Source organism: Pipistrellus hanaki, assembly GCF_964339955.1.
Source record: "Pipistrellus hanaki genome assembly, chromosome: 12".
In the NCBI taxonomy this organism is placed as follows: Eukaryota; Metazoa; Chordata; class Mammalia; order Chiroptera; family Vespertilionidae; genus Pipistrellus; species Pipistrellus hanaki.
This window is the reverse complement of record NC_140514.1, coordinates 48,402,148-48,428,697: the sequence shown is the minus strand read 5'-3', so window position 1 is coordinate 48,428,697 and position 26,550 is coordinate 48,402,148. Positions and strand designations below refer to the sequence as shown.

The window sequence follows — 26,550 nt, the reverse complement described above, 5'->3', positions numbered from 1 at the left end:
TAAAAATAAAAAAAAATATATATATATATATATATATTTTTTTAAATATATTTTATTGATTTTTTACAGAGAGGAAAGGAGAGGGATAGAGAGCTAGAAACATCTATGAGAAAGAAACATCGATTAGCTGCCTCCTGCACACCCCCTACTGGAGATGTACCTGTAACCGAGGTACATGCCCCTGACCGGAATCGAACCTGGGACCTTTCAGTCTGCAGGCCGACACTCTATCCATTGAGCCAAACCAGTCCTGGCAATAAAATATATTAAAAAAAAAAAAAAAAAAAAAAAAAAAAAAAAAAAAAAAAAAAGATGTTTGACTCCATTTAATTGAAAGGGCATCAAACAAACTACGGTTATTCAAACTTGCACGTGACTGATATTTTCCCAAAAATGAAAGGAGTGAGCTTGTTTCTTCAAGGAAGACACTAGACAGTATTTGTTGCCTTTGATAAAATGAGAACTTTCGAGTGAAAATTAAAATTCTTATCTTGAAAATTAGAATTTGTATCTGGCACTGTGAGCTGGGCAGCTTCCCAACATTGAGGAGACTCTGCCTTTGGAAAAGCTGCATACCTCAAGGAAACAGTGCGTGCCAAATGACTGTTTTCCAGTGTTTTACTCAGGCGTGATTTTACAGTATCATCCTTGAGTAAAATGTCCATTTAAAGTGCAGATTAGGTCCGGCCGACGTGGCTCAGTGGTTCAGCATCGACCTATGAACCAGGAGGCCATTGTTCAATTTCCGATTGGGGCACGTGCCCAGGTTGTGGGCTCCATCCCCAGTGTGGGGAGTACAGGAGGCAGCCGATCAATGATTCCCTCTCATCATTAATGCTTCTCTCTCTCTCCCTTACTCAATTAAAGTACATATATTTTTTAAAGTGCAAGATATACCAGTGATTTTAATGTTATAGTGCATAATGTTCATTGATATGGTTTCAATTTTCACATCTGAGTAATCTTTAAAAACCACATGCAAGTGTGTCAAAGAAGTATATCCACATTTATCTAAAAAGCCACTAAAATGCTTTTCTCTTTGCCTGGCCAGTGTGGCTCAATGGTTGAACATCAACCCATGAACCAGAAGGTCACGGTTCAATTCCTAGTTAGGATATATGCCCAGGTTTGCAGGCACGGAGGCAGCCGATCAATGATTTACTCTCATCATTGATGTTTCTATCTCCTTCACCTTTCCTCTCTGAAATCCATAAAAACAAATATTTAAAAAAAATGCTTCTCGCCGAAACCGGTTTGGCTCAGTGGTAGAGCGTCGGTCTGCAGACTGAGAGGTCCCAGGTTGGATTCCGGTCAAGGGCATGTACATTGGTTGTGGGCACATCCCCGGTGGGGGGTATGCAAGAGGCAGCTGGTCGATGTTTCTCTCTCATAGACGTTTCTAGCTCTCTATCCCTCTCTCCTCCTCTCTGTAAAAAAAATCAATAAAATATATTTTAAAAAAATGCTTCTCCCTAGTCCAGCTAAGTTTCTGTGAAGCCAGATTTCCCTCCCATACTTATATCAACCAATACCATTTCACAACAGACGTACTGCAGAAGCAGATATGAAAATCCAGCTGTCTTCAGTTAAGCCCTCACAGTAGAGATTTACACATAAGACAATACGAAGTATTCTTTAAAAAAATGTATTGTTGAAAGTATCACATAAGTCCCCCCTTTTCCTCCATTGACATCTTCTCGTCCACTCCTGCCCCCCACCCCAGGCCTTCACCACCCTATTGTCTGTGTCTGCTGGTTATGCATACAAATTATTTGGTTGATCTCTTCCCACCCACCCTTCCCTGCCTTCCCTCTGAGGTTCAACAGCCTACTCCATGCTTCTATGTCTCTGGATCTATTTTTGTTTATTGATTTATTTTGTTCCATATATCAGTGAGATCATGTGATACATCTTTCTCTGACTGGCTTATTTTGCTTAGCATAATATTCTCCAGATCCTTTCATGCTGTGGCAAATGATAAGAGTTCTTTTAAAACTACATATATAATTAATTTCAGAGAGGAAGGAAGAGGGAGCCAGAGAGAAACATCAATAATGAGAGAACCATTGATCAGCTGCCTTCTGCACGCACCCCCTACTGGGGATCGAGCCTACAACCCAGGCATGTGCCATTCATAGGAAATGAACCTGGGTCCCTTCTGTCTGCAGGCCGACACTCTCCACTGAGCCAAACCAGCTGGGCGAGTTCTTTTCTTTTCTTTCTTTCTTTCTTTCTTTCTTTCTTTCTTTCTTTCTTTCTTTCTTCCTTTTTTTTTTTTTACAGCAGCATAGTATTCCATTGTGTAGATGTATCACTTTTTTTTTAATCCACTCATCTGTTGATGGGCACTTAGGCTGTTTCCAAATCTTAGCTATGGTAAATTGTGCTGCTATGAACATAGGGGTGCACATATCCTTTCTGATTGGTGTTTCTGGTTTCTTGGGATATTGTCCTAGAAGTGGGATCATTGGGTCAAATGGGAGTTCCATTTTTAATTTTTTGAGGAAACTCCATATTGTTTTTCATAATGGCTGCACCAGTCTGAATTCTGAAGTACTCTTCATGCAATTTTGGTGATAATGTATCTTTATTAACAAAAATGCTAGTTATAAAATATTTAATGGATTTATTCTTTTTCTAGTGAATCAATTCAAACTTTCCTCAATATGGAAAAATATAACCCACATTAATAACAGTTCTTTAAGGTTCTCAATGCTATGTAACAATGCAGAGGGGTCCTGAGACCAAAAAATATGAGAACTGCTGCCCTTGGATGCCTTCTCCTGCTGCCCAATCCCAGGACAGAGAGTTAAGATATTACAGTGTTGACTGGTCTCTCTAAAAACCTCCCTGAATCCCTAGCCGGTTTGCCTCAGTGCATAGAGCATTCGCCTGCGGACTGAAGGGTTCCGGGTTTGATTCCCATCAAGGACTCCTCCCTGGCTTGGGCCCTGGTCTGGGCAGGTGCTGGAGGCAGCCAATTGATGTCTCTCACATTGACATTCCTCTCTGTCTTTCCCTCTCTCTCTCTAAAAATCAATGGGAAACATCCTCTGGTGAGGATTACAAAAGGAAAAAAAAATCTTCCCTGATGGGCCACAGTCTACTCACTACCCCTATTCCGCATCCCCTCTTCAGTGATGCTGTTCCAGTTTCCCTGCTGCATCCAAACCGCTCTGGTTCTTGGCAGGTACCGGCGGATAAAGGAACTGGTGTACTTTCTCTGGGCTGGACAGCCCCTGCCAGATGCGTCCTCAACTCAGCGGTCAACCATTAAGGGAAGAGTACGACATGTTCACATCAGGGAGCACTACAGGGACACTACCCCCTGGAGAGGCCTAAGGACAGCGGGAGGGCTCAGAAGCGTCCTCCCGCAACCTCCCTGCACCACCAGGTGAGGCGAGGCCCGCCCACCCCTCCGGGCCCGCCCCGCCCCGCCCCGCCCCGCCCCGCAGGCCCCTCGCCCTGCCTTCTGCCGCCAAGCAAGGAGCCAGGATCCCGTCGGCTTACGGCCTTTCACGACAGTCCCAGCGCTTTCCGGCCGGCTGCTCCCGGCTGACGTGTCGGGGAGGCGGGGCCTAGGGGAGCGGCCCCTCGCCCGCGGGTGGCTACTGTGGGTGCCTTATCTCCGCAAGACGATGGCGATGTCTGCCGGGTCCCCGCGGGCTGCGCCCGCCTCAGGTAGGCTTAGAGTCCCCCACCCCCCCCCTGCGGCGGGGGGGGGGGGGTGGGGCGCTGGTCTGGGAGTGGCGGGGACCGGAGGACGGGCTGCCCTGTGGGTCCTGGGGACGGGGCTTCCAGGTTGCAGCCTGCAGTTTGGGGATGCAGTAGTCTGAGGAGGTGTGGGGCCTTGGCGCGTCCTGGAGGAGGGGCTGCCCTGCAGGGTGTTCCTGGTGGAGGTTAGCGGGACAGAAGGTAGAGATGAGGTTGGCAGAAGCCCTCGGATTGTTGGGGCTGTTGATTGGGGAAGAAGCCGGCTTTAAAGCACCTCCACCCCACACGTGCACACACCTTTCTCCGTTTGTTGGTTACAGATAAAGCACGTAAAGACAAGACTGCACAGACCCCGGGCCCCGGTCAGGCCAGCCGCATGGGGAAACTCTTGGGTTTTGAGTGGACAGATGTATCCAGCTGGGGGAGGCTGGTGGCCCTGCTGAATCGGCCGATGGATCCTGCAAGCCTGGCTGTCTTCCGTTTTCTCTTCGGTAAGTTCGATTTCTGGGAGCGGCCAGTGTGATTGGGGCGGGAGAGTGACAATGTGAAGGTGATGGGAGATGGAAACCGTCAAGTGCCAAGAACTCGCAAACTGGGATTAGAGTCTGCTCCGATCCTTAGCCTTTGCTTTTCCCTTGTCCCATAGAGAGACCTCTTATATACCTGATTGCTTGCATCAGAGGCTTATGAGCTTTGGGAGTATCACTGCCTCCCAACCTTGTCTATTTCTTGGTTACTTATCTAGTGAACTTTCCTCCCCTTTTCTCACAGCGGGAGGCATCAGTGTCCTGGAAGAGGGTATTTGTGGAGTTTAGGATCAAACCCAGCTTTGTCTCCTCTGATTAGCCTCTGGAGGTCAGAAATGCTTTGATCTGAGGCTATAGGAAATACAGAGGCAGAGGAACAGGGATTCGCTTTCCTTATGTCATGAAGGTGTTCAATAATTACACTAGGGACTAGACTTTAGAGAAATAGCAGACATGTTGGCTGTAACTCCCTAACCCAGAGCTCCCACTTGGCATGGATTATGATATGCTGAGATATTAATCCTGATAGCTCAGTGGTTCTCAACCTCGGGCTTTTTTGTTGGTGGGGGGTGGGGGGGGTGGGGGGGTGGGGGGTGGGGGGGTAGGGGACTGGAGACACTTGGCAATGTCCGGGGACATTTTTATTTGTCATATGTGGGGGGCGGGGATAGGTGGCTACTGGCATCTACATAGGAGCCAGAGATGCTGCTTATTTGATGCACAGGATAGTCCCTCCCAGCAAATAATTAACCAGCCCCAAATGTCAATGGTCCTGAGGTTGCGAAACACTGCCTGGGCTGGAGCTGCTTCCTGACCTGGGTGGCCCCTTCTGTTTATCCCAATGTGTTGGCCAAAAACTGCTGTTTTCTGGGTGTGCCAGGAGGTGGGAAAAGTTGAGAAGCAAACACACCATCCTTGAGCACTTTCTGTAGTCCAGTGTGACAGATCTTTGCACATATTAACTATCAAAACCTGAACAGCTTTTATAGCATTTTGTATGTTTCTCTCATTTAATCCTCTCTGTAACCCTGTAAATTATTATGATCCCTCTTTTCCAAATGGGGAATTGGCGTGGTGAGGTACAGTAACTGATCACACAACTGGCAGAGTGCCTATCAGAGGAGGTACTCAGTAATGCTTGTTGGATGAATGAATAAATGGTGAAGTCTGGATAGGAAAGACCTGACCTTGGAGCTACCCTGTTTTCCCGAAAATAAGACAGTGTCTTATATTAAATTTTGCTCCCAAAGATGCGCTAGGTCTTATTTTCAGGGGATGTCTTGTTTTTCCATGAAGAAGAATACGGTACGCATTTATTGTTAAATGAAAATAAAGGAAATTTATTACCTGTATACGGTACGGTAGTATGGTAGTTGTCAACACAAACCAGACAAACTGAATCCTACAGTATCAAGAATTTATTCAATGACAATTATGTCATCATCTTCTGGAACATCATCATAACAATCCAATTCCTGAATTTCCTGGTGAATTTCTTGTGACTCCATTTCTTTCAGAATCAGTGGACTAAATCTCTCATGTTTAGCCTTAGGGGGGGCCTTATATTTCACTCAGAAGGAAACCTGTAAGTAGGATGTCTTATTTTCGGGGAAACACGGTAGATTCAGTATTTAAACATATTCTACTGCTTCCTTTGCTGAGGCCTCATGACCCTGTCTAACTGCCTCTCAGGGCTGTTGATGGTGCTCGATATCCCCCAGGAGCGGGGGCTCAGCTCCCTGGACCGACGATACCTGGATGGGCTGGAGGTGTGCCGCTTCCCCTTGCTGGATGTCCTGCAGCCGCTGCCACTTGACTGGATGTATCTTGTCTACACCGTCATGTTTCTGGGTGAGGGGGACAGGGAATATTGATTGGCCTATCTCAAACAGAGAAATACAAATGGTCTTGGGTTCCTTATTCACTTCCCTTGTGACTCATAATTTCATCTTCCTGACCTGTGTGTCATCTGAGCTGCGACCCCATAGCTCTTTCTAAAAATATTAACATAACATTTAATTTTGATTTAGTTGTACCTGATTATAAAATGTCTGATGACTTTTCTTTCTTTCTTTTTTTTTTTAATTTTTAAAAAAATATATTTTATTGATTTTTTTACAGAGAGGAGGAGAGAGGGATAGAGAGCTAGAAACGTCGATGAGAGAGAAACATTAACCAGCTGCCTCCTGCACACCCTCTACTGGGGATGTGCCCGCAACCAATGTACATGCCCTTGACCGGAATCGAACCCGGGACCTTTCAGTCCGCAGACCGACGCTCTACCACTGAGCCAAACTGGTTTCGGCTGATGACTTTTCTTAATCCCACCCACAGCCTGTCCCAGGGGAGCTGGGCTGGTGGTGACCTTTGACCTCTTATTTCTCTCCCCCCCAAAAATCCCAGGGGCACTGGGCATGATGCTGGGCCTGTGCTACCGGATGAGCTGTGTGTTATTCCTGCTGCCGTACTGGTATGTGTTTCTCCTGGACAAGACGTCATGGAACAACCACTCCTATCTGTATGGTTTGTTAGCTTTTCAGCTGACATTCATGGATGCAAACCGCTACTGGTATGAATCTAGGGAAAAAGAGGGGAGGGATTGGCTGGGTCAGGTTGTTTACCAGAGATAAGAGGTCACACTTTAATTTGGATGGATTTGGGACGGGGAAGAGTCAGTTGTGGCACTTGGGATGACAAAAAAGCAAAATGGCTCCATTCCCACCCCTTCACTCTTTCCGTATCTCCCCAGGTGCCTTGATCTGTGCACTTCCTGTAATCTTCTTAGAGAGAAGAAGAGAAGACTAAAGCCAGACATAGCTGTTTTCAGATACTGCAAGGGTGGTCATGTGGAAGAGGGAGCAGACGTTCTCTGAGTGAGCCCAGAGTTAGAGCTCAGAGCAGAAGTTGCTGTGAGGCAGAGTCGTGTCAGAAGGAGAGGGCCCCCCAGGGCTGCTCAGCAGCGCTGTCCTGGGAGGAGGTAACCTCCTCCGCCTCCGGTTTAGGTGGCCATCGTTCAGGGAAGGTGGAGAAGGGATCTGCAAACCAGGTGGCAGGACAGACGACCTTTGAGGATCTTTCCCGTTATTAAGTGATAAGCAAATATGAGATCTCAGTAAGATAAGTATGAGTAAAAAAACTCAAGCATTGAATCAGTGATTTATCAGTCATGAAGTTTCATTTGTTAATACACACACACAAATACTCCTTTTGTAAACCATTGGACTCATTCAGGATGGCCAGCTCTGCTCATTAAGAGACAGTTTTGGCAGAATACTCCTGAAAAAAATTAAAAAATATATATTTTATTCATTTTTTACAGAGAGGAAGAGAGAGGGGTTGAGAGTTAGAAACGTCGAAGAGAGAGAATCATCGATCAGCTGCCTCTTGCACACGCCCTACTGGGGATGTGCCCACAACCAAGGTACATGCCCTTGACCGGAATCAAACCCGGGACCCTTCAGTCCGCAGGCTGTCTTTCTATCCACTGAGCCAAACCGGTTTTGGCTAAAAAATTAAAAAAAAAAAAAAAAAAATACATACCACTTACTTACTGATGGATTTCCAAATACCATGCTCAACACTAATTTTTCCTCAGTGTAACCCCATGAGGTCCATAGTGCTTTCCACATTTTATAGATGAAGACATGAAGGCTTAGGGAAGTAAAAGATTTGCCTAAGGCCACACAGCAGCAAGAGGCACAAGTGAGAATCGAGGTCTCCTTAGCTGTAGACTCCAGTGCTCTTGACCAGTGTAAGCTGCCCTTCCCCAGCTTCTCGGCTCATTCATTGTCTTCTTGAAAAGGTGCTTTGCTTCTGCTTCCCCAGAGCGCATCTAGTCTTAGAGCCTGCGTTTATCCGTTCTCTCCCAGTGTAGGCTGTTAGTGGGGACCCTCTGGCACTAGATCCTGGCATTCAGGTCTACAGGTGTCAGTTTGTTTAGGATATTGAAAATTTTCTAATATATTTACATAAACCTCAAACTTTTTAAACACTTCCTTAAATGAATTCTTTGCTAAATTCAGTCATATTCTAGCATTGTAGTCTTTTTACTGACTTTTCCCATTAGGACTAACTAATTTGCTAAATAACTAACGGTAAACACTGAACTTTTTACTGTTATAACTCACTAGTTAAATTTCTGTTATGAGTTAAAATAATCACTGTTCCAGTTTTCTCATATAATTCTAAAGGGTGTCAAAATAGTCCAGAGGATCAGAGAGGGTATGGGAATTGTCCTGATATAGATTATTACATTTAAAAAGGAAGGTGGAAATGTGGCTGGACTCAGAAGCTCTCCTCAATCCTTACCTTACTTGGTGTAGGTCTGTGGATGGTCTGCTGAATACCCGGAAGCGGAATGCCCACGTGCCTCTCTGGAACTACGCTGTGCTGCGTGGCCAGGTACAAGGTCTTAGGAAAGAGGGAGGCGTCCTTCGACAGCCATTGGAAGCATGGCGATCCCACGGCAGATTGCACTCTACTCTGCCTCCCTAGATCTTCTCTTTCTTCCCTTTTACTGGAAGGCAAGGCTGGCTTTCCTCTTGTTTCCAAAACCCTAATCTCTGGGCTATCTCACCTTGTCATGGAAGGAAATAGGGCTTTGTCCCTGCCAGGTTAGAATCCTCATGAGAGAGAATAATATCTATGCTTTATGACTCTCCTTGGTCCCTAATACTGTGCCTGGCATTGGTAGGATGTCAGTAGATACTGGTTGGATGAGTGAATATCTGAGATGAGTGAATAGAAGAATGGAACTAATCTTCCTTGGTCCCTCAACTAAGATGAGAACTTTCTCTCTCTTTCTAAATTTAAATTTTTTATTGTTTGAAGTATTACATGAGTCTCCTTTTCCCTCCATTTACCTCTCCCTGGCCGCTGCCCACTCCCCAGCACGTGCCCTCACCCTGCTACTGTCTGTGTCCATTGGTTATGCTCATATGCATACATACACGTTCTTTGGTTGATCTCTTACCCCTTTACCCTCTTCCCTCATAGGTTGGACAATCTGTTCGATGCTTTTGTATCTCTGGTTCTATTTTTTGTTCATCACTTTACTAGCATGTTGTTCATTATATTCCACAAATGATTGAGATCATGTGATATTTATCTTTCTCTGACTTGGCTTATTTTACTTAGTATAATGGTCTCCAGTACTCTTTATCTTTAAACATTTGTTTTGCATTTTGTGTTTGCAGATTTTCATTGTGTACTTCATTGCGGGTGTGAAAAAGCTGGATGCAGACTGGGTGGAAGGCTATTCCATGGATAGCCTGTCCCGGCACTGGCTCTTCAGTCCCTTCAAGTGAGTGGCCATCAGGGCAGAGGCCTCACTGAAGCACAGGTACAGAGGGGGCGACTCACCTCTGTCCTGTCTGCAGTAATGGCTGCTGTTCCTTCTTTGCCTGAATTTGCAACATACTTTCCTCTGTCCACTCATCTCCCCATTCAGCAGAAGGCTGCCCCTGTGAAACTTATGCTGTGGGTGGCAATGGAGGGAAATAAATTTAAAAGGAAGCGGAAAGCCCGGCCGGCTGGTGTGGCTCAGTGGTTGAGTATCAACCTATATACCACGAAGTCTCCGGTTCAATTCCTGGTCAGAGCACATGCCCAGGTTGTGGGCTTGATCCCTAGTAAGAATTGTGCAGAAGGCAGCCTATTGATGATTCAATCCCATCGATGTTTCTATCTCTCTCTTCCTCTCCCTTTCTTTCTGAGATCAATACAAACATTAAAAAAAGAAAAAGGAGAGGAAAGAGCTAGAACTAGGTGACTTGGTGAATGAGTTGGTTGCCACCCCTGCCTCTCCAGGACCCCTCAGCTAGTGCACTGAGAAGATGGACAGTGTCCCTGACCTGACAGAACCAGTGCTACCAACTCTCCTCAAAGCAGAAGTTCGCCTCTCTGACTTCTGTCTTCCTCCCATTTCTTCTCTCTTTTTTTGCTTCGTTCTTTTTCCTCTTCCCTGGTATTTCTCAGTTCCTGTAGTTTGACTTCAGAATCATATTGGTCAAGCATTCACCTTAAAAAAAAAATACATACATATATATATATATATATATATATATATATATATATATATATATATATATATATTGATTTCAGAGAGGAAGGAAGAAGGAGAGAGAGATAGAAACATCCATGATGAGAGAGAATCATGGATCGGCTGCCTCCTGCAAGTCCCCCACTGGGGATTGAGCTCACAACCCGGTCACGTGCCGTTGACCGGAATCGAACCTGGGACCTTTCAGTTCGCAGGCCGACGCTCTAACCTCCGAGCAAAACTGGCTAGGGCTAGCATTCACCTTTTAAAATTTTTTCTAATTTGTAACCTCTATGCAGAGCCTCCCTTCCACAGCACCCACACTTCTCCATCAGATTGGCCCTAATTTGCCCTTGCTTCTGACAGAGGGTATGTTGAAAACAGCTGGACACCTAATGTGCGTGGAAATGCACAGTGGTTGATAAACCTCTGGGGTGTCTTTGTGCAGAGTTCTACCCACCCGCTGGAGATGCTCCTTTGGCAAGGACAGGGTAGCAGGGGTGCATTTGCTGTGAGTGTGCCGTGTCAGCCAGGCTCCCAGTGGGCGGGTGCCTGACCCCTGTCCCCGGTGCCCGCAGACTGGTATTGTCCGAAGAGATGACCAGTCTGCTGGTGGTGCACTGGTGCGGACTGCTCCTTGACCTCTCGGCTGGTTTCCTGCTCTTCTTCGACACCTCAAGATCCGTGGGCCTCCTCTTCGTGTCCTACTTCCACTGCATGAACTCCCAGCTTTTCAGCATTGGTGAGTACCTGTCATCCGGCAGGAAATAGAAAACCACAGGGAGGGGCTTGCCAGAGGCGTTGCTTGGGACTGGGAGATGATGGGAATAGCAGCCACACTGAGCCTGATGCAGTCACTGTGGCGTGGAAATAAACTGGGAAGAGAGAATTGGGACTTCTGGGCTCAGCTAGTATGCTGTGTAGTAAGGAATCTCTGGGAAGTAAGTATCCTTTACTTAAGAACTTCTTTTATAAGAAGTGGGATACTTTCGAGAGGTTTCTTAAGGGAAAGGGGTCAAGGGGATTACCCACATCTCCCCAAGCCGAACTCCTGAAATGCTTCTTTCCTCCTTGCTTTTCTAGGTATGTTCCCCTATGTCATGCTGGCCAGCAGCCCTCTCTTCTGCTCCCCTGAGTGGCCTCGGAAGCTGGTGTCTCACTGCCCCAAAAGGCTGCAAGAACTGCTGCCCCTCAAGGCTGCCCCTCAGCCCAGTGCTTCCTGCGTGTATAAGAGGAGCCGGGCCAAAGGCAGTCAGAAGCCAGGGCTGCGCCATCAGCTAGGCACTGCCTTCACCCTCATCTACCTCCTGGAGCAGCTCTTCCTGCCCTATTCCCACTTCCTCACCCAGGTATGTGTAGGCTGGGGTTAGCGTGGAGAGTGCAGAGTGACAGCCTCAGGGAAAGAGTGGCTGGTCATGTAGCCCTTTGTTGATAGAGGATGGGATTAGCCTAAGAACCAGTAAGCTGATTTCCTCTGCCCTGCCTTCTCAGGGCTATAACAACTGGACAAATGGACTCTACGGCTATTCCTGGGACATGATGGTGCACTCCCGCTCCCACCAGCACGTGAAAATCACCTACCGCGATGGCCGCACTGGCGAGCTGGGCTACCTTAACCCCGGGGTGAGATTTCTGATGCTGACAATGTATTGTTCCTCAGAGCTTCCTTGAGCTTTGGGGTCTGGTTTGGTCCTAAACACAATTGTAAAATAAAACAAATTTGGGCCACTCCCCTTTCTCAGGGGCCAGGTTCAACCTTCTTTTGTGTGGGTTGAAATAGGGCAGTGTCAGTCACCTCCTTAAACTGAGATCAGATTTAAGAAAGGTAAGTAAACCACTAGCCCAGCAAGGAAAAATTCTTCCCCAAAAACAAGGTGTTTTTTTTCCTGGTCAAACCACTAGATCTCTTTGTCCCATTGGCAGTGCATGACTCATCCAGGAGGCAGTACGATGAGGTGGGACTAACATGGGGGTTTGGGACAGGTATTCACACAGAGCCGGCGATGGAAGGATCATGCAGACATGCTGAAGCAATATGCCACTTGCCTGAGCCGCCTGCTTCCCAAGTACAATGTTACTGAGCCCCAGATCTACTTTGATATCTGGGTGTCCATCAATGAACGCTTCCAGCAGAGGTGGGCAAGGGGAGCAGGGAAGGGGGAAAAATGAAATTCAGCTCCTTTTGCCAAGATGTTTAGGCCACGCTCCCCAGTGCTGTCTTGCTTGAAAGGCTGTCTGTCCTCTGGTGCATGTCCCTGTAGAACTGGTTGTGGGCATAGCTGATTGCTTCCAGCAGGGGGCCCCATCACCCAGAAGAAAAGGTAATATGACTTGTTCTGCTAGAAACTTAACACCATTCTCAGATGGCCACTAATCCTCATTCTTCTCAGTGCTGCAGAATCTCTTCCCCCTCTGTGCCTCAGACTGGTCATAACGTGCTGACACAGGCCACGTTTTCTTTCTGGAAACCCTGTTCCCTCTCTCTGGGAATGGTGATGAGAGAAACAGAACTGGACATTCTGATGGGTAGGTGGCTATGGCCTTTTTAAAACATGGTTTTCTTTCCTAAGGCTTTTTGACCCTCATGTGGACATCGTGCAGGCTGCCTGGTCCCCCTTCCAGCCCACCCCCTGGCTGCAGCCACTGCTGATGGACCTGTCTCCCTGGAGGGCCAAGTTACAGGAGATCAAGAGCAGCTTGGACAACTATACTATGGTGGTCTTCATTGCCGATTTCCCTGGTATGGAAGAAAGCTCGGAGGCTTTGCTGTCTCTCCTCCTTGCTTCCTTGGTCAGGGACTTTGCATGTGGTGGAGAGGGGAGGGGTCCTCATGGTGGGAGGAATGTTTTTGAAGTCTGAGGGGTGTTCTGGCTGGAAGTGAGTTCACTCACGAAGGGCTTTTGGGAACTTGGTTGTCCCTGTCAGGGCTGCACCTAGAGAATTTTGTGAATGAAGACCTGGGCAACACTAGCATCCAGCTGCTGCAGGGGGAGGTGATTGTGGAGCTGGTGGCAGAACAGAAGAACTACACTCTTCAGGAGGGAGAAAAAATGCAGGTATCTTGCTGGAATTTAGATGAGTGGCGTTATTATAGACTCAATGTTTCACCACAGCAGTAACATTGTGGGGGGCTCAAAAAAGTAAAGATCTCTGGGGCTGTGAATTGCCTCATCTAAGATTCTGGAGGTCCGTTCCTTTGGACTCCAGAACACAGTAAGAAAAAAGATGCCCAGTGGGTGGGGAGCGAGTGGTGTTAGGAGCTCATAGGCCGATTAGGAAAAGTTTAAAGAGTGAAATATATTCATTTCTATCCCCTGCTCAGTTGCCTGTTGGCGAGTACCATAAGGTGTACACAGTGTCACCCAGTCCTTCCTGCTACATGTACGTCTATGTCAACACGACGGAAGTTGCACTGGAGCAAGAACTGGCATATCTACAAGAACTGAAAGAGAAGGTGGAGAATGGAAGTGGTGAGTAAATAAAGATTCGGGCTGAGGTAACCCCCGAGAACAAGAAGTTAGCCATCCAAAATGGAACTTGAAGTCTCTAGCTGGTGAAAGGGGAGATGTAGGAGAGAGAATGCCCTCTCTCTCTCTCTTTCTCTCTGATTCCTCTTTTTTGCTGACTTTGAGCAGAAACAGGACCTCTACCCCCCGAGCTGCAACCTCTGCTAGAAGGGGAAGTAAAAGGAGGTCCTGAGCCAACACCTCTGGTTCAGACCTTTCTTAAACGCCAGCAAAGGCTCCAGGAGATCGAACGCCGGCGAAACTCCCCTTTCCATGAGCGATTCTTCCGATTCTTGATGCGAAAGCTCTATATTTTTCGCCGCAGGTAAGTTTTACCCACAATACTTGTTGCCATCAGATATTTGCAGGTTTGGTAACTTCTCTGGTGAGAGTAACAGTAGGGGCTCTGTCCCAGGAAAGGACTTAATGAAGGAGTAAATGATGTGTGTCTGACAGTCTGCTGTCTTGCTCTGCCCCAGTTTACCTCCAGCCTCCCCATGGGTTATTCCTGCCCCACCCTGGAATCCTACCAGACTGTATAAGCCTTATACTATAAGGAGTGGGGTGCCTCCACCTGGGATAAGGGGGCCCCTGTGAGACAGTTCTCATTTGTGTCTGTGAGAGAAGGTAGGACCAGGTGTCCCGTAAGGGCTTTGGTAGGAATTCCCATGTTGAAACAGGAGTTTGGACTGGGTGGCCTTTTTCCTCTTTTTCAGCTTCCTGATGACTTGTATCTCACTTCGAAATCTGGCGTTAGGTCGCCCTTCCCTGGAGCAACTGGCCCAAGAGGTGACTTATGCCAACTTGCGACCCTTTGAGCCACTTGGAGAGTTGAATCCTTCAAACACAGATTCTTCAAATTCTAATCCTCCTGAACCAAATTCTGAGCATATCCACTCAGAGTTCTGACGTGGGGGTTAGACGTTGGGTACAGCCAGTCACAGGACCATTACCTGTGCAGTGGAGATGTGAAAAAACTTTTACAGATATTTATATTTTTCTTCCTTGTCTATAGCTCTTTTAAATTCAGAGATGATATCTTAGAGGAAGAAGCCAACAAAGTAAAGCAAGGATAAGATTTATCAATCCAAGGTTTAGAGGCCAGGAGGGGGTTAAAAGCAACGTGAAAAGGTCCTTCTACCATAAAGGGGACAGTCAGGTATAAAGTGACTGGCTCCTTGGGGAAAGAGATTTTACGTACCATGATGAAAATAGTAGCTAAGTATTCTCAAGTGCTTGCCATATACACAGTGCTTCACACAGTGCCTACGTGACATTTAGTCCTTAATGGTCATTAGTCTTATTTTACAATTGGAGAAACTGACATTGAGAGGTACTATAATTTGCTCAAAGACAAACCTAGTAAGGGATGGATTGATGGTTTGAACCTCATGACTGATTTAAGGTCCTTCACCCTGTCCCTTGTAATTTTGAGAATCACAATCATTCTGAAATAATGTAACTTAAAACTTGTCTTCTTAATTATAGGTATGGTGATTTAGGATGGTGATCAGGTTCTAAATGCATAAATTTCCTCTTTGCTATAATTCTGGTTCCTTCTTAGTTTCTCATATCTATTTTTCCGTAAGTTTTTCACTAGAAGTTATGAGAGGATAACAGAAAGTTAAAAAATAAGGAAATTTAGATGATTGGTATTAGTATTTTTCTAAAAACAAGCTTAACATTTAGCATTATTCTAGCACTTAATGAGAAGGCAAAGTATTAACCAAACTTGGTGAGGGGTAAGGGAATGAAGTTTGGATATACAAGGAAACTCCTCAGGTCCATTAATGTTCAAAGGCCTGGCACTGGGCTAGGAAGTGAGAATGCAGTTTTTAAAAAAGAGCTCATACATTGGTCTGCGGACTGAAAGGTCCCAGGTTCGATTCCGGTCAAGGGCATGTACATTGGTTGCGGGCACATCCCCAGTAGGGGGTGTGCAAGAGGCAGCTGGTCGATGTTTCTCTCTCATCGACGTTTCTAGCTCTCTATCTCTCTCCCTTCCTCCTCTCTGTGAAATATCAATAAAATATATTTTAAAAAAATAAATAAATAAATAATAAAAAAAATAAAAAAGAGCTCATGGTCTGGTAACAGAATGGCAGTCCCAGTACTTTGGTAAAAGATTGCATCTGTTATCAATCTTCCCGTGCCCCACCCCACCTAACCCCCTTGGACATTGGGCTCAGGGTTCTTTCCTAGGCACTTTTTTACTGAACACACTATTCTATGGTTTCCAGTGATGCTATGCTTAGATTTTTTTTTTTTAAATATATTTTATTGATTTTTTACAGAGAGGAAGAGGGATCGAGAGTTTGAAATATCGATGAGAGAGAAACATCGATCAGCTGTCTCTTGCACACCCCTATTGGGGATGTGCCCACAATCAAGGTACATGTCCTTGACTGGAATTGAACCTGGGACCCTTCAGTCTGTAGGCAGACACTCTATCCACTGAGCCAAACTGGTTTCGGCTATGCTTAGATTTCTTTCCTGTGCCCTAGACCTGTATGTAGGTCTCTAACTGGATAGCCCAGAGCTTTCAAACCCTATCCTGAATAGAACTTAGCTTCATTTCCAACTCAAGACCTGCTCCTCCTTATTAGTAAATGGCAACTAGATTTTTTTCACCTTCTAAGTTAGGGGTGTCGAACTCAATCAGAGAAGGGGCCAAAATCTAAAATCCAGCCTAAATCGCGGGCCGAATGGTTTACTGAACAGTCATAAACTGACAATGTCATAAACTGACAGCGGAGTGCAGTGATGACAGCGCGGTGCGGGCCACATTGCAAGGCCTGGCGGGCTGGATTTGGCCCGCGGGCCTTGTGTTTGACACGTGTTCTAAGTCATCAGTCTCAAGTCTTTTCCTCACATTTCTTGTAATTTCAAGTCCTGTCAGTTCTACCTCTTATTTAAATCTATTAATTTCATGTTACAGGGCGATAAGAGCAGGGCTACCATGCAGATGTACAGGTTTGGCCACGTGGGGCCTGGCAGTGAGTCAGTCCCTTTGATTCATACAAGGCATTGTATGCAATGGCTGTGCCACAGGGCCATTAACGGATTGGTTGCCTCCCTAGAATTGATGTTTTGAGCAGCAGTCACCAACCTCTCCGACCTACCAGTTGGTGACCAGTCTAGAGTGCAAGGAGGGTATGAGCCTGGGAACCAAAGCCATGACCATTTGGTGTGTGCAGGCCAACGCACTAGCCACTGAGCAACACCAGCCAGGGCACCACCGATATTGAGCAAGAATGGTGTGGGGGAAACTGCACAACTCTGACGCAATGTACCTTGGCACTATGTCCTTTGCCAGTAAGCTCTATCTTCTGTTCCTGGATCCACCAACCTCTCCCCTTTGCTGATAGCAGCTTTCTCCTTTGGGAGGGGACACTCACAAGGGTGCTGCTATTCCCTGACTTGTTTTCCCAGTGGAAGTGCTAGGATGGGATAGAGGGAAAGGGTGGTCATCCTAACACTGGTATACATTGTCCAATGTAATAAATCCGGGTTATTCAGATTTCAGAAGGAATCCAGTCTAAAATCTGGCTGTTTTGGGGAGTGTGTTATCAATGTCCATTTAGCCAGAGGCATTTGGACCCCCCCCCCCCCCCCCAATCAATGTCACCCTTTTAAAACTTTGCAGAAAGGCAAATGAACTTTTGGACATTCTCTTCTACCCTTTTCATGCCTTTGCTCCACTCTTCTCCCTAGACTCATACCCCTTTGCCTTCCGTCTATAAAATCCTTTTCTCCCAAACCTCCCCCCCCCCAGGGAAAAGCACCTCCTTACAGATCTTCCTAGCTATCTGGAAGGCAGTTACTTGCTGCCCCTCCATCCTGCAGGGTCCACTCTTCAGATCCCCTTTACTTGGCCAACGTATCTATGTCTTCAGACTGCAGTGCATTATCTAAGCGTTCCAAACCTTCTGGAGCTTTTCCCTGTAGTGAAAATTGAAGCTCTTTTCTGAGCAAATTATAGAAACACCCTTCCATTTCTAAAAATTTAAACCTCCGGGTAAGCAAGTGTAAGCATTCCTTGAGTCTCACATTTGCAGCAGGTCAAAGTAAAAATTGAACCACTACTTGACTTCCCACATGTGCTATGTAAACATGTGCCAGCTGGCGCATGCCCATCTATACTTCAGCTCCTAGACAAAAAAGGTTCAAAGATATGTGGAATAAGTTCCTTTTATAAACTGCCACAAATTTCTAGTAACCATTGGAAATTTGTACCTTCAATGTTTTTAAATAAAGCGTAGTTCATTTATTATCCTAACTTGGAAGCTGTTTGCTGTTTAGAAACTTTTCAACTTTGCAACCTCCAACACCTATTTGAAAATGGGTTTATAGATTTTCAAGACTGAACATTACCACTTTCCAAGTTTGCAGTAGGCCACTTCTCTTTTAAAGACCTGTTAGTACCTTTTTAGGCCGATAGGAATCTGAAGAGGCTTTTTGCATTTATGGGAGTGTAAGGGGGAGAAACAACAATCTATTACGGAGCCTGTTTTAGTTCGTTTTATGCCCTCAATCTTAGATAATGCAAAACACTGCAGTGTAGCAACGGCTGCTGTAATAAAGACACATGAAATTTTGACTTTCCTTAGCCAAAAAAGGCAGTGCTTAAAAAACCAAACCTTGAACTTCCTTAGTGCTGGGATAGATGAATTTATAAACATATTAAAGGCCTGCAGTCAGGACTGAGATGATTGCCCTGAACAATGGGTGGAATTACAATTAATCAAGGTCAGAGTATTTTCTCAGATCACATTCATATCAAACACTCTTAAGAAATGATGGACACAGTTAAGGTAGAACCTAGCATTTTATTTAGATCTTCATTAAACTGTTGGAATTGAGAACCAGACATACGTAATAAACCTCCAAAAATAGATCCTGAAAGGCACTTTCTGCTTAGGGCAAGCAGTCATGGAATAAGCATGTAAACAAGCTGGCTTCTCTGTACCACACCAGCCAAGTCAGCTTTCTCCATGGCCAGCTGCACCAGCTCTGCCCTCCCTTGTTAACACCAGCCAGAACCCCTGTAGGTCTAACCCAAGGTTTTTCTGTAGGACACCTTGGCCTACCTGGGAATGCTGGAAACATATTAAAGGAATCATGGTGTTGAGGAAAAAAAAAATCTTTTAAAAGCTGCCATCTGAGGCGATGGCTTCTCTGTACTTACGCCATACCTCAGAATACAATAAATAAGCAATTAGAAAATGTTCAAGTATGAAGGGATTTTCCTCCTCCCCGCCAAAAGCACTGCTGTCTGAAGGAAGCTGGTTTCTCTGTAGCTACACCAGCTGTTCAGAAAGCTCATTGGACCTGGTTTTGAAAACAAAACAAAGTTAAAACCTTGGGAGGAATTATTGTGCAGTGTGGAGTACTTAGTCTTTCTTAGAAAGAAAAAAAAAAAAAAGTTATCTGGTACCAAAGTGTGCAACCTACAGACCCTCAGGTACTGCCCTATGACTTCTCTGTATATCACAAGGGTGCCAAGTGCCTGTTTTTCTAGAGCTAGGAGTTGGTGGTTTGGCTAGTGCTGAAACCATGCATAGGATTGGTTTACTAAATAAAACCTTATTACGTACGTCCTCCAAGACAGCCGAGTAAGTAGAAAGATTTGATTTGGTGCTGTTTAAGAGATGGCAATTAAGAGCATAAGCACCAGGGAGATGGTTTAATGGTAACTGCCTTTTTTTTCTGTCAGGCTAGAGCTCCATCTGGAACTTGCGTTACATGCAAGAATGATTGAATAGGGAACACTCCCTGACAAAAAGCTACATAATTAGAAATGGATCATGTTATAGGGAGGATAAGGAAAAGCTTCACATCCATAATAGAGTTGGAGACATTACAAATTCATGCTGACAGGGCTGTGGCATTGCCAGACAGAAGCTATAATAATGGAACTACTAGTACTTTACGTGCACATTACAAGGACATTTTCAGCATTTGGTGAGAAAGTCAATGCAATTAGAATTTTAGGGGGTTGGATGATAGGGCACAAAGGTTCAATTTCAAAGCATTATTTACTACAGTGTCGTTGGTTTGTTTCTAGGCAGTTACATGGATCACCTATGCTCACTAAATTCATTATAATGGTGAACAAAAAAAAAACCTAGGGACAGAATAGCAAGCGAACTTACAGTCAGTCCCCCACACAAGCTAAAATTCATGTCATTGACTAGAGTGACTGCAACTGCTCAGGAGCTGAAAGAGGACAGGAAATTTTAGGAAGAAGGGCCCTTTCCCTCAGAGCTTGAAGGCTTCTCTGTAGCCTACGCCAACAAGTCTGGGGAAAAAAGGCTAACACTTTTAATATTTAAGCTTTCTGGGCACTTCCCATGGGAAGCTGTCCCTACCAAAGTGGCCATAGGCTGCAGTCCTCTGATAAATTGGCTTCTTCAGATCCAGATCCCTGGAATATACAAGTCCGTAACTTAATATGTAGCAATTAATTAAAAATTAAGCAAAAACAATCAGCAAGACTCATTTTCAAGACTCCTGGCAAATGAGTTCAGTTCTCTGGTGTATGCTAGGAAAAAAGTTTGTTGCAAAAGTGTTTGTTACTTCCCTGGTGTCCAAACTCCTTGCACAGTCCTTATTAGTAACTATTGTTTTTCGGTCCCTGGCTCAACAAATATGAAAACTTGTCATTATTCTGAGAAATTTCAAGAACCAAAAGCTCATCTGAGATCATGAAGTACTTACCAAAGTCACATATCCACCCCCTACCATGGTTATTGTAACAGCCTTGAATATCCCATTTATCTATACTAATTTCTCTGAAGTAAACATCTTAGGTAAGATGAGCACAAAGCCCAGTATCAAGTATGGAGGACTCTCTAGGGTGGTCAAGCCATGGAGCACTACACTTTTGGATTTTTTCCTTAATATAAGCCTGTCCTGAAGGCAACTTGAAAGATAACACTCACACATTCTAGGAATTCAAGTATTCCCCGCTTTAGTAGTCTTCCTTCACCGTCTCAGATCAAAATATATCTCTGGTATACAACACCCACACCCTTAATAGTTTTCACTAGCAATAGGCTTTACCATCTTTACCTGACAATGACACCAGGGCGGAGGTCAAAATTCTTCTTCACAATCTCTAATAGCTCTCTCTCACTCTTCTGAGAAGTGCCATAATGGAAAATGGAGATAGACAATGGGTGAGAAACTCCAATTGCGTAAGAGACCTAGAAGGATTCAAATGTAAGAATCAGTCAAGACTCACACCCTTGTGTAATACACTTGTATAAAAAAAAGACAAGTAGATAACTACCGAGTGCCCTCCCGCTAACATGCCTTTTAACCACTCATTACATAAAAAGTGTATACCTGCACAAGAACCCTTCTGCATAGACCTTCTTTCACAAGGGATTTTGCCACCCAACGAGCAGCATAAGCTGCCGAACGATCCACCTTGGTATAATCCTTTCCTGAAAAGGCACCTCCTCCATGAGCTCCCCAACCGCCGTAAGTATCCACAATGATTTTCCGGCCAGTCAAACCAGCATCACCCTGAAATTATTAAGGATTTTAAGTCAGTTTATATCTTATCCTTTCCAGTAAGTGGTCCTAGATCAACTTTGTTAAATGAATATTCTGTACCACTCAACAAATATCCTCAGAAGATTCACATGTAGGATTCAAAAATGTAAAAATAAGGTGGTAGTAGCCAAATTTTTACCAGTAACCATCACAGAAAAATAAACTGGATTGACATTAATGCCTTACCTGAGGCCCACCAATAACAAATCTGCCACTTGGCTGTAGATGATAGATTGTATCCTCATCAAGGTATTTTGCAGGTACAACTGCTTTGATGACTTTCTCCTTTAGGGCATCCCTCATCTCATCAAGACAAACAACTTCATCATGCTGAACAGATATAACGATTGTGTGGACTCTGATGGGAATCACAGCACCTCGATCCTGCATATACTGCACAGTCACCTTGAAGGCAACACAGGACATCAGAATATCAGTCTACTACAATAGTTTTGTTTTTGGTTTTCTACCCTAAGTTACAAAGACAAATGCTATTCTTTTTTAAATTAGCTTTAATTGAACATCACTAATATTCTGGGCCAGTGTAATAAGCATGTGTTACCACTTACTTGAGTCTTAGAATCTGGGCGTAACCAAGGCAAAGTGCCATTACGGCGAAGTTCAGCCAGTTTGGCATTGAGCTTGTGTGCTAAGACTATGGTTAAAGGCATGCATTCTTCGGTCTCATCAGTGGCATAACCAAACATCAAACCCTAAAAAAGCAAAGTCACCAATGTCATCAACCCAAACCTCAGAATTTAATGTTAGAAGATATGCAAATAGTGCCTATGTCAATACCTGATCTCCAGCACCAATGTCTTCCTCATTCCGGTCAAGGTGGACACCTTGAGCAATATCTGGTGACTGTTGCTCCAAGGCCACTAGCACATTACAAGTCTTGTAGTCAAACCCTATAACAAAACCAAACATAAAAGCCCATAGCAACACAGTGATCCTTGAATAATACATCTGCCACTTGGCTGTATATAGGTGATACAATTATTTGGGGGTGAGGGGGTCTGGTGCCATTGGTCAGGTCAGTGCCCTAACTCCCTATATGTTGTTCAAGAGTCACCTGTACTGTTAAAGAAGGCAAATATACTTAAAAGTTAGTACTTTTGGAGAATGAAATAGAGCTGGAACCAAAGGATAGTAAAACTATACAACTGGAGTTAAAGATTAACACACCCTAAAGAATAGAGCTAGAGTTGAAAAAAATATTTGTGGTGGGGGAAGAACTTAGAAAAGCCAACTCATTAAAACACACCTTTGGAAGAATCGTCATATCCAATGTGTTTAATGGTTTCACGAACCACTCTCTGGTAGTCGATAGCAGCTCTGGATGTAATTTCCCCAGCAAGAAGGATCATTCCAGTTTTAGCAACAGTTTCTAATAAAAGAGAGGTTTACACTCAAATGTCACTTTTATAAATTTTCATAATGCTAACTTTCTCATCAGTTGATAAGCAATGGCGTGAACCTACCACAAGCCACTTTGGCATCAGGATCCTGTAGAAGGTGAGCATCAAGGACAGCATCACTGATCTGGTCACAAATCTTATCTGGAAAAAAAAATTCCTAAGCTCAATTTCTTTTACTGTTAATATAAGCATTATTATGGCTCCTTTTCTTTTTAAACATTTTTATTGATTTCAGAGAGAGAAAGGGACAGGGAGATAGAAACATCAATGATGTGAGAGAATCATTGATTGGCTGCCTCCTGCACACCCCCTACTGGGGATCAAGCCCACAACCCAGCCACCCTGCAGATGCTCTATCTACTGAGCCAGATCAGCGAGAGCCATGCCCCCTTTTCTTATAACCCACAGCTGTAAAGATCCGTTGCTAGAGCTTCCTTTTATAATTGTGGTTGAAACCTACAGAAGACCTACCAATTTAAACATTTTCAAGTGTACAATTCAGTAGCATCCCAAATATGGAGATCTTAACCGCTGTATAATTAAAGCAGTTTTACCAAAAGCCATTGGCCTGAAGAATAAATGCTGGATGTAATGTTACATGTTACTTGAAAACTTGACACCATGGTCTTAATATAGCTGTACCACAAGCTCACCAATTCAGATAAGCCAGCAGAATAGCCAGTGTGTTTATTAATACACTTAAACTTGTTACTGCATATGTATTTTATACCCATTGTGGACTTCAGTCCGTCTCTCCTGTATACCAGACATTTTGAGAAATTGAAATTAAGTTCCCAAGCAAAATAAATTCCATTGTTAAACAGAATAGCCACATAATCGAGATTAATCAAGTGAAAGGCAGAAATAAAGTGATTTATCTTCAAATTCACAGGCAAATCTAGGAAAGAGCTTTGGAGTATCGATTTTCATTTTCAAATACTTAACATTTTATTCTCCAAATTTAAAGTTTGCATTGTAAATCCAACCAACCAGAAAAGGTAAATTGGTGTTTTTTAAAAAAAATCATTTTTCTGATCATGAAGAATACCAGTTAGGACAATGAAAAATGTCAAAGAATTAAAACAATGAAAGGGCACTTTATGAACAAAGGGAATAAAATGGCAAATTATTTAGTTTTATTATGAGTGGTCCAGAAACAAGAGCTGAACAGACTGGGAAATGCCCAAATGTATTCTGAATCCTTGTTGATTTTCTCTTTATTAAAAACTGGGAGAGGGAGGAACAAAACACCACCAATACCCCTTTCCTGAATTTCAAGGCCAAAGCTCACGACTAAATTTTACAAACTTAGAAATGCCTGTGACTTAAATGATTAAGCCACCTGACCTTCACTCATCAGGACCTTGGGTTTTTGTCCTCTCCTATACTAGGTTGTGCTTGTGGAATTTAACCAAAGGCACAATAGACTTACTAGAGAAATGGGCCCTGAAACCACCCCACTGGATAACTGTGTCATCGTGGTCAACACCTCAGGGCAGCAGTAGTCCGGCAAAATAATAATCTTTACCAGGTGGTGTTTCTGAGTACTGATTGCAAGTTCCTTGAAATAGCTTCACTGGTTCACCTGTAAACTGATCCCCGTCATGGCGGACCGGCGGACAAAGCCCAGATAGGGAAGCGTCAAGTAAACCCTGCCTAACGGTAAAAGCACCAAAGGTACTTTAAAACGCAATGGCAGCCACAACCAGTTTGGCTTGTGGATAGAGCGTCGGGACCGAAAGATCCCAGGTTCGATTCCGGTCAAGGGCATGTACATTGGTTGTGGGCACATCCCCGGTGGGGGGTGTGCAGGAGGCAGCTGGTTGATGTCTCTAGCTCGCTCTCAAAAAAAAAAAAAAAAAAAAAAAAAAAAAAAAAAAAAAGCAATAAAATAAATTAAAAGAAGAAAAAACACGCAATGGCAGCTAGCGCCTTAATTTATGCTTCCCATCCTTTTCAAACATGGCCCAAATAAGGCAAACCTTCAACGCGCGCTATATTTACTTGGAGACCGTTGCCTTTGAGGGGAGACCATATACTGCCTAAGGGCAAGTCCACCTTCTCCGCGAGGAGCGACCCAAGCCAAGGAATTCGCGGGAGAGCGCGCGTCCCCGGGGACCGGCGCCCGGGCCGCCGGGCCGCTCCCCCGGCCCTGATGCCACACGCGGCGGACACGTGGTTGCGGCTGCAATGCGGGGCGCGCGCTCCCGAGGGCCGGGCGCGCGGCGCGCTCCGGGCGGGACGCCCACTGTGCGCTCTCCGGATGGCGAAGAGGAGGAAATGGTGCCCTCCCCGGGCAGAGCACGAGCTGCCACGGCCCCCCGCCCTTCTCGCTTTTCTGGAATCTTCTCCGTGCCGGAGCGCGCAGCCGGGAGGGAGGGAGGAAAGGAGAGGGAGGGGGGAGGGGAGCGGCGTACACGCGCCGGGCACCGGCGGCGCCACGAGGAAGGCGCGCAGCCGCCGCCGCTCTTCTCACCGCCCGGCGAGCGAGGGCCACCCGTGTGGGAGCCGCCGCCTGCGGGTCCGGCCGGGCCAGGCCCCCTCCCCACGGCCCGCCTCGCCCCGCCCCGCGCGCTCTCCGCCAGGCCCGGGCGCCTCACCTGAGTGTCCTTCTCCCACGGACTCGGAGGTGAAGAGGAAGGTGCCCTCCTCGATGAACGCATCGTGGAAGCCGTTGAGCTGCCCGTTCATGGTGGCGGTGGTGGCGGCGGTGAGTGACAGCGACGTTGAGGAAGGAGCGGCGCGGCGACGGCGGCGGCGACGTGCGCAAGGAGAAGGCCGAGTTCCACTGGGCGCGGGCCGGCGGTGCGGAGCGGACTGGGAGGCGGGCGGCGCGGCCCAATACTTATAGCGAGCGCCCCGCGCGCGCCCGCCGGCCCCGCCCCCGGCGCCGCGCGCCGCTGCGCCACTCGCGCGGGGGGCGCCGGGGCGGCGCGCGCGGGCGCTCGGGCCGAACCACTGGGCGAGGCTCCCCCGCGGCGCGCACGGGCGGCAGGAAGCGCCCCCGACCGGGCGTGAGTGGGGACACGGCCGTACGGGGTCGCCGCGCCCTCCCCGTGGGGCGCTAGAGGAAAGGCGACCGGGAACCGATGGGGCCGCTCCCCTGTGCCGTGACATGGCACCTCCCTCCAGACCGTTGGCCGGGCTCTCTGTCCGGGAAGTCGCGTCCCCCAGCGGTGGCGGCGGGAATCGTGACAGGTTTTGTCCTCTGGCCCTTGGCCATGCGTCCCCGGCCGCCCCGCGTCTGGATGCCCGGGTGGCAGGCGGCGCGTGGCCCGCAGCCCCGCGACGGTGGCCATCTTGGCCGGCCCGCGGGTCCCGCACCGCCTTCCTCTTCCCGCCATGTGGGTCGCGGCCGGCCGGCAGGCCTGAGGAGGACGTCCCGCTGCTAGTGGTTTTTGTTTTGTGGTGTTTTTTTTTTCTTTTTTTTTTCTGGCTAGAAGATGTATTCCTGTATGTGATTTCTTGGTTAAAGCCTCCGTGATGAAAATGGCGGAAAAGCAGAAGAGTGAAAGTTGTGTCATCGATGTTAACGACTGCGGTCCTCCCTCCACACCCCGCGCTCCAGTCTCCGAACGAGGCCCTTCCTCCCCTTTGTTGATCCTTCAGTTCCGGCTTCTTCTCCCTCCAAGAAACAGGCCCCTCGCATGGCTGACCTTGCGCTTGCTGACTTTTCCTACGTCTTTTATTTTATTTTATTTATTTTTTCTGGAGGGGGCGGTGGGGTCGGTGTTGAAGTGCCATTTCTCTATTCTGTTGAAGAAACTGCTGACATTGTT

The 26,550-nt window shown here is 46.1% G+C and overlaps 2 protein-coding genes across 3 annotated transcripts; one reads left to right on the top strand and one right to left on the bottom strand.

Annotated features, from left to right (window-relative positions):
• The first annotated feature begins 3,547 nt into the window (after positions 1 to 3,547).
• Positions 3,548 to 18,930, top strand: GGCX (gamma-glutamyl carboxylase). 2 transcript variants are annotated; one of them, XR_014796461.1, is made up of 17 exons: positions 3,548 to 3,681; positions 4,035 to 4,205; positions 5,934 to 6,092; positions 6,645 to 6,810; positions 8,564 to 8,642; positions 9,437 to 9,543; positions 10,860 to 11,023; positions 11,365 to 11,630; positions 11,773 to 11,904; positions 12,265 to 12,416; positions 12,852 to 13,021; positions 13,207 to 13,337; positions 13,604 to 13,751; positions 13,917 to 14,112; positions 14,504 to 15,632; positions 15,865 to 16,425; positions 16,634 to 18,930. XR_014796461.1 is itself a non-coding variant. In XM_084900217.1 (15 exons), the coding sequence occupies exons 1-15, from the start codon at positions 3,639 to 3,641 to the stop codon at positions 14,694 to 14,696; spliced, it is 2,277 nt and encodes a 758-aa protein (XP_084756343.1). In that variant the 5' UTR covers positions 3,548 to 3,638; the 3' UTR covers positions 14,697 to 16,050. The 2 variants fall into 2 exon arrangements, 1 of the variants encoding a protein (XP_084756343.1); XM_084900217.1 differs by lacking the exon at positions 16,634 to 18,930 and having other exon boundaries at positions 14,504 to 16,050.
• MAT2A (methionine adenosyltransferase 2A) lies at positions 18,597 to 25,604 on the bottom strand. Its single transcript, XM_084900245.1, has 9 exons — positions 25,372 to 25,604; positions 22,835 to 22,912; positions 22,618 to 22,740; positions 22,149 to 22,261; positions 21,920 to 22,063; positions 21,537 to 21,755; positions 21,138 to 21,320; positions 20,862 to 20,995; positions 18,597 to 20,214 (listed from the first exon to the last, which is right to left on the bottom strand). Exons 1-9 carry the CDS (start codon positions 25,460 to 25,462, stop codon positions 20,112 to 20,114), a joined length of 1,188 nt encoding a protein of 395 aa, XP_084756371.1. The 5' UTR covers positions 25,463 to 25,604; the 3' UTR covers positions 18,597 to 20,111.
• Positions 25,605 to 26,550: the final 946 nt, after the last annotated feature.

What these genes read in the sequence shown, in the direction of transcription:
- GGCX (XM_084900217.1), top strand. Translation starts at nt 3,639, where the DNA reads ATGGCGATGTCTGCCGGGTCCCCGCGGGCTGCGCCCGCCTCAG. An exon ending in ATGGATGCAAACCGCTACTG is followed by an intron (nt 6,811 to 8,563) that starts GTATGAATCTAG and finishes TACTTGGTGTAG; the next exon opens with GTCTGTGGATGGTCTGCTGA. An exon ending in AGGAGGGAGAAAAAATGCAG is followed by an intron (nt 13,338 to 13,603) that starts GTATCTTGCTGG and finishes TCCCCTGCTCAG; the next exon opens with TTGCCTGTTGGCGAGTACCA.
- MAT2A (XM_084900245.1), bottom strand. Translation starts at nt 25,462, where the DNA reads ATGAACGGGCAGCTCAACGGCTTCCACGATGCGTTCATCGAGGAGGGC. An exon ending in CGTGGGAGAAGGACACTCAG is followed by an intron (nt 22,913 to 25,371) that starts GTGAGGCGCCCG and finishes TTTTTTTTCCAG; the next exon opens with ATAAGATTTGTGACCAGATC. An exon ending in ATATGACGATTCTTCCAAAG is followed by an intron (nt 22,262 to 22,617) that starts GTGTGTTTTAAT and finishes GTTTTGTTATAG; the next exon opens with GGTTTGACTACAAGACTTGT.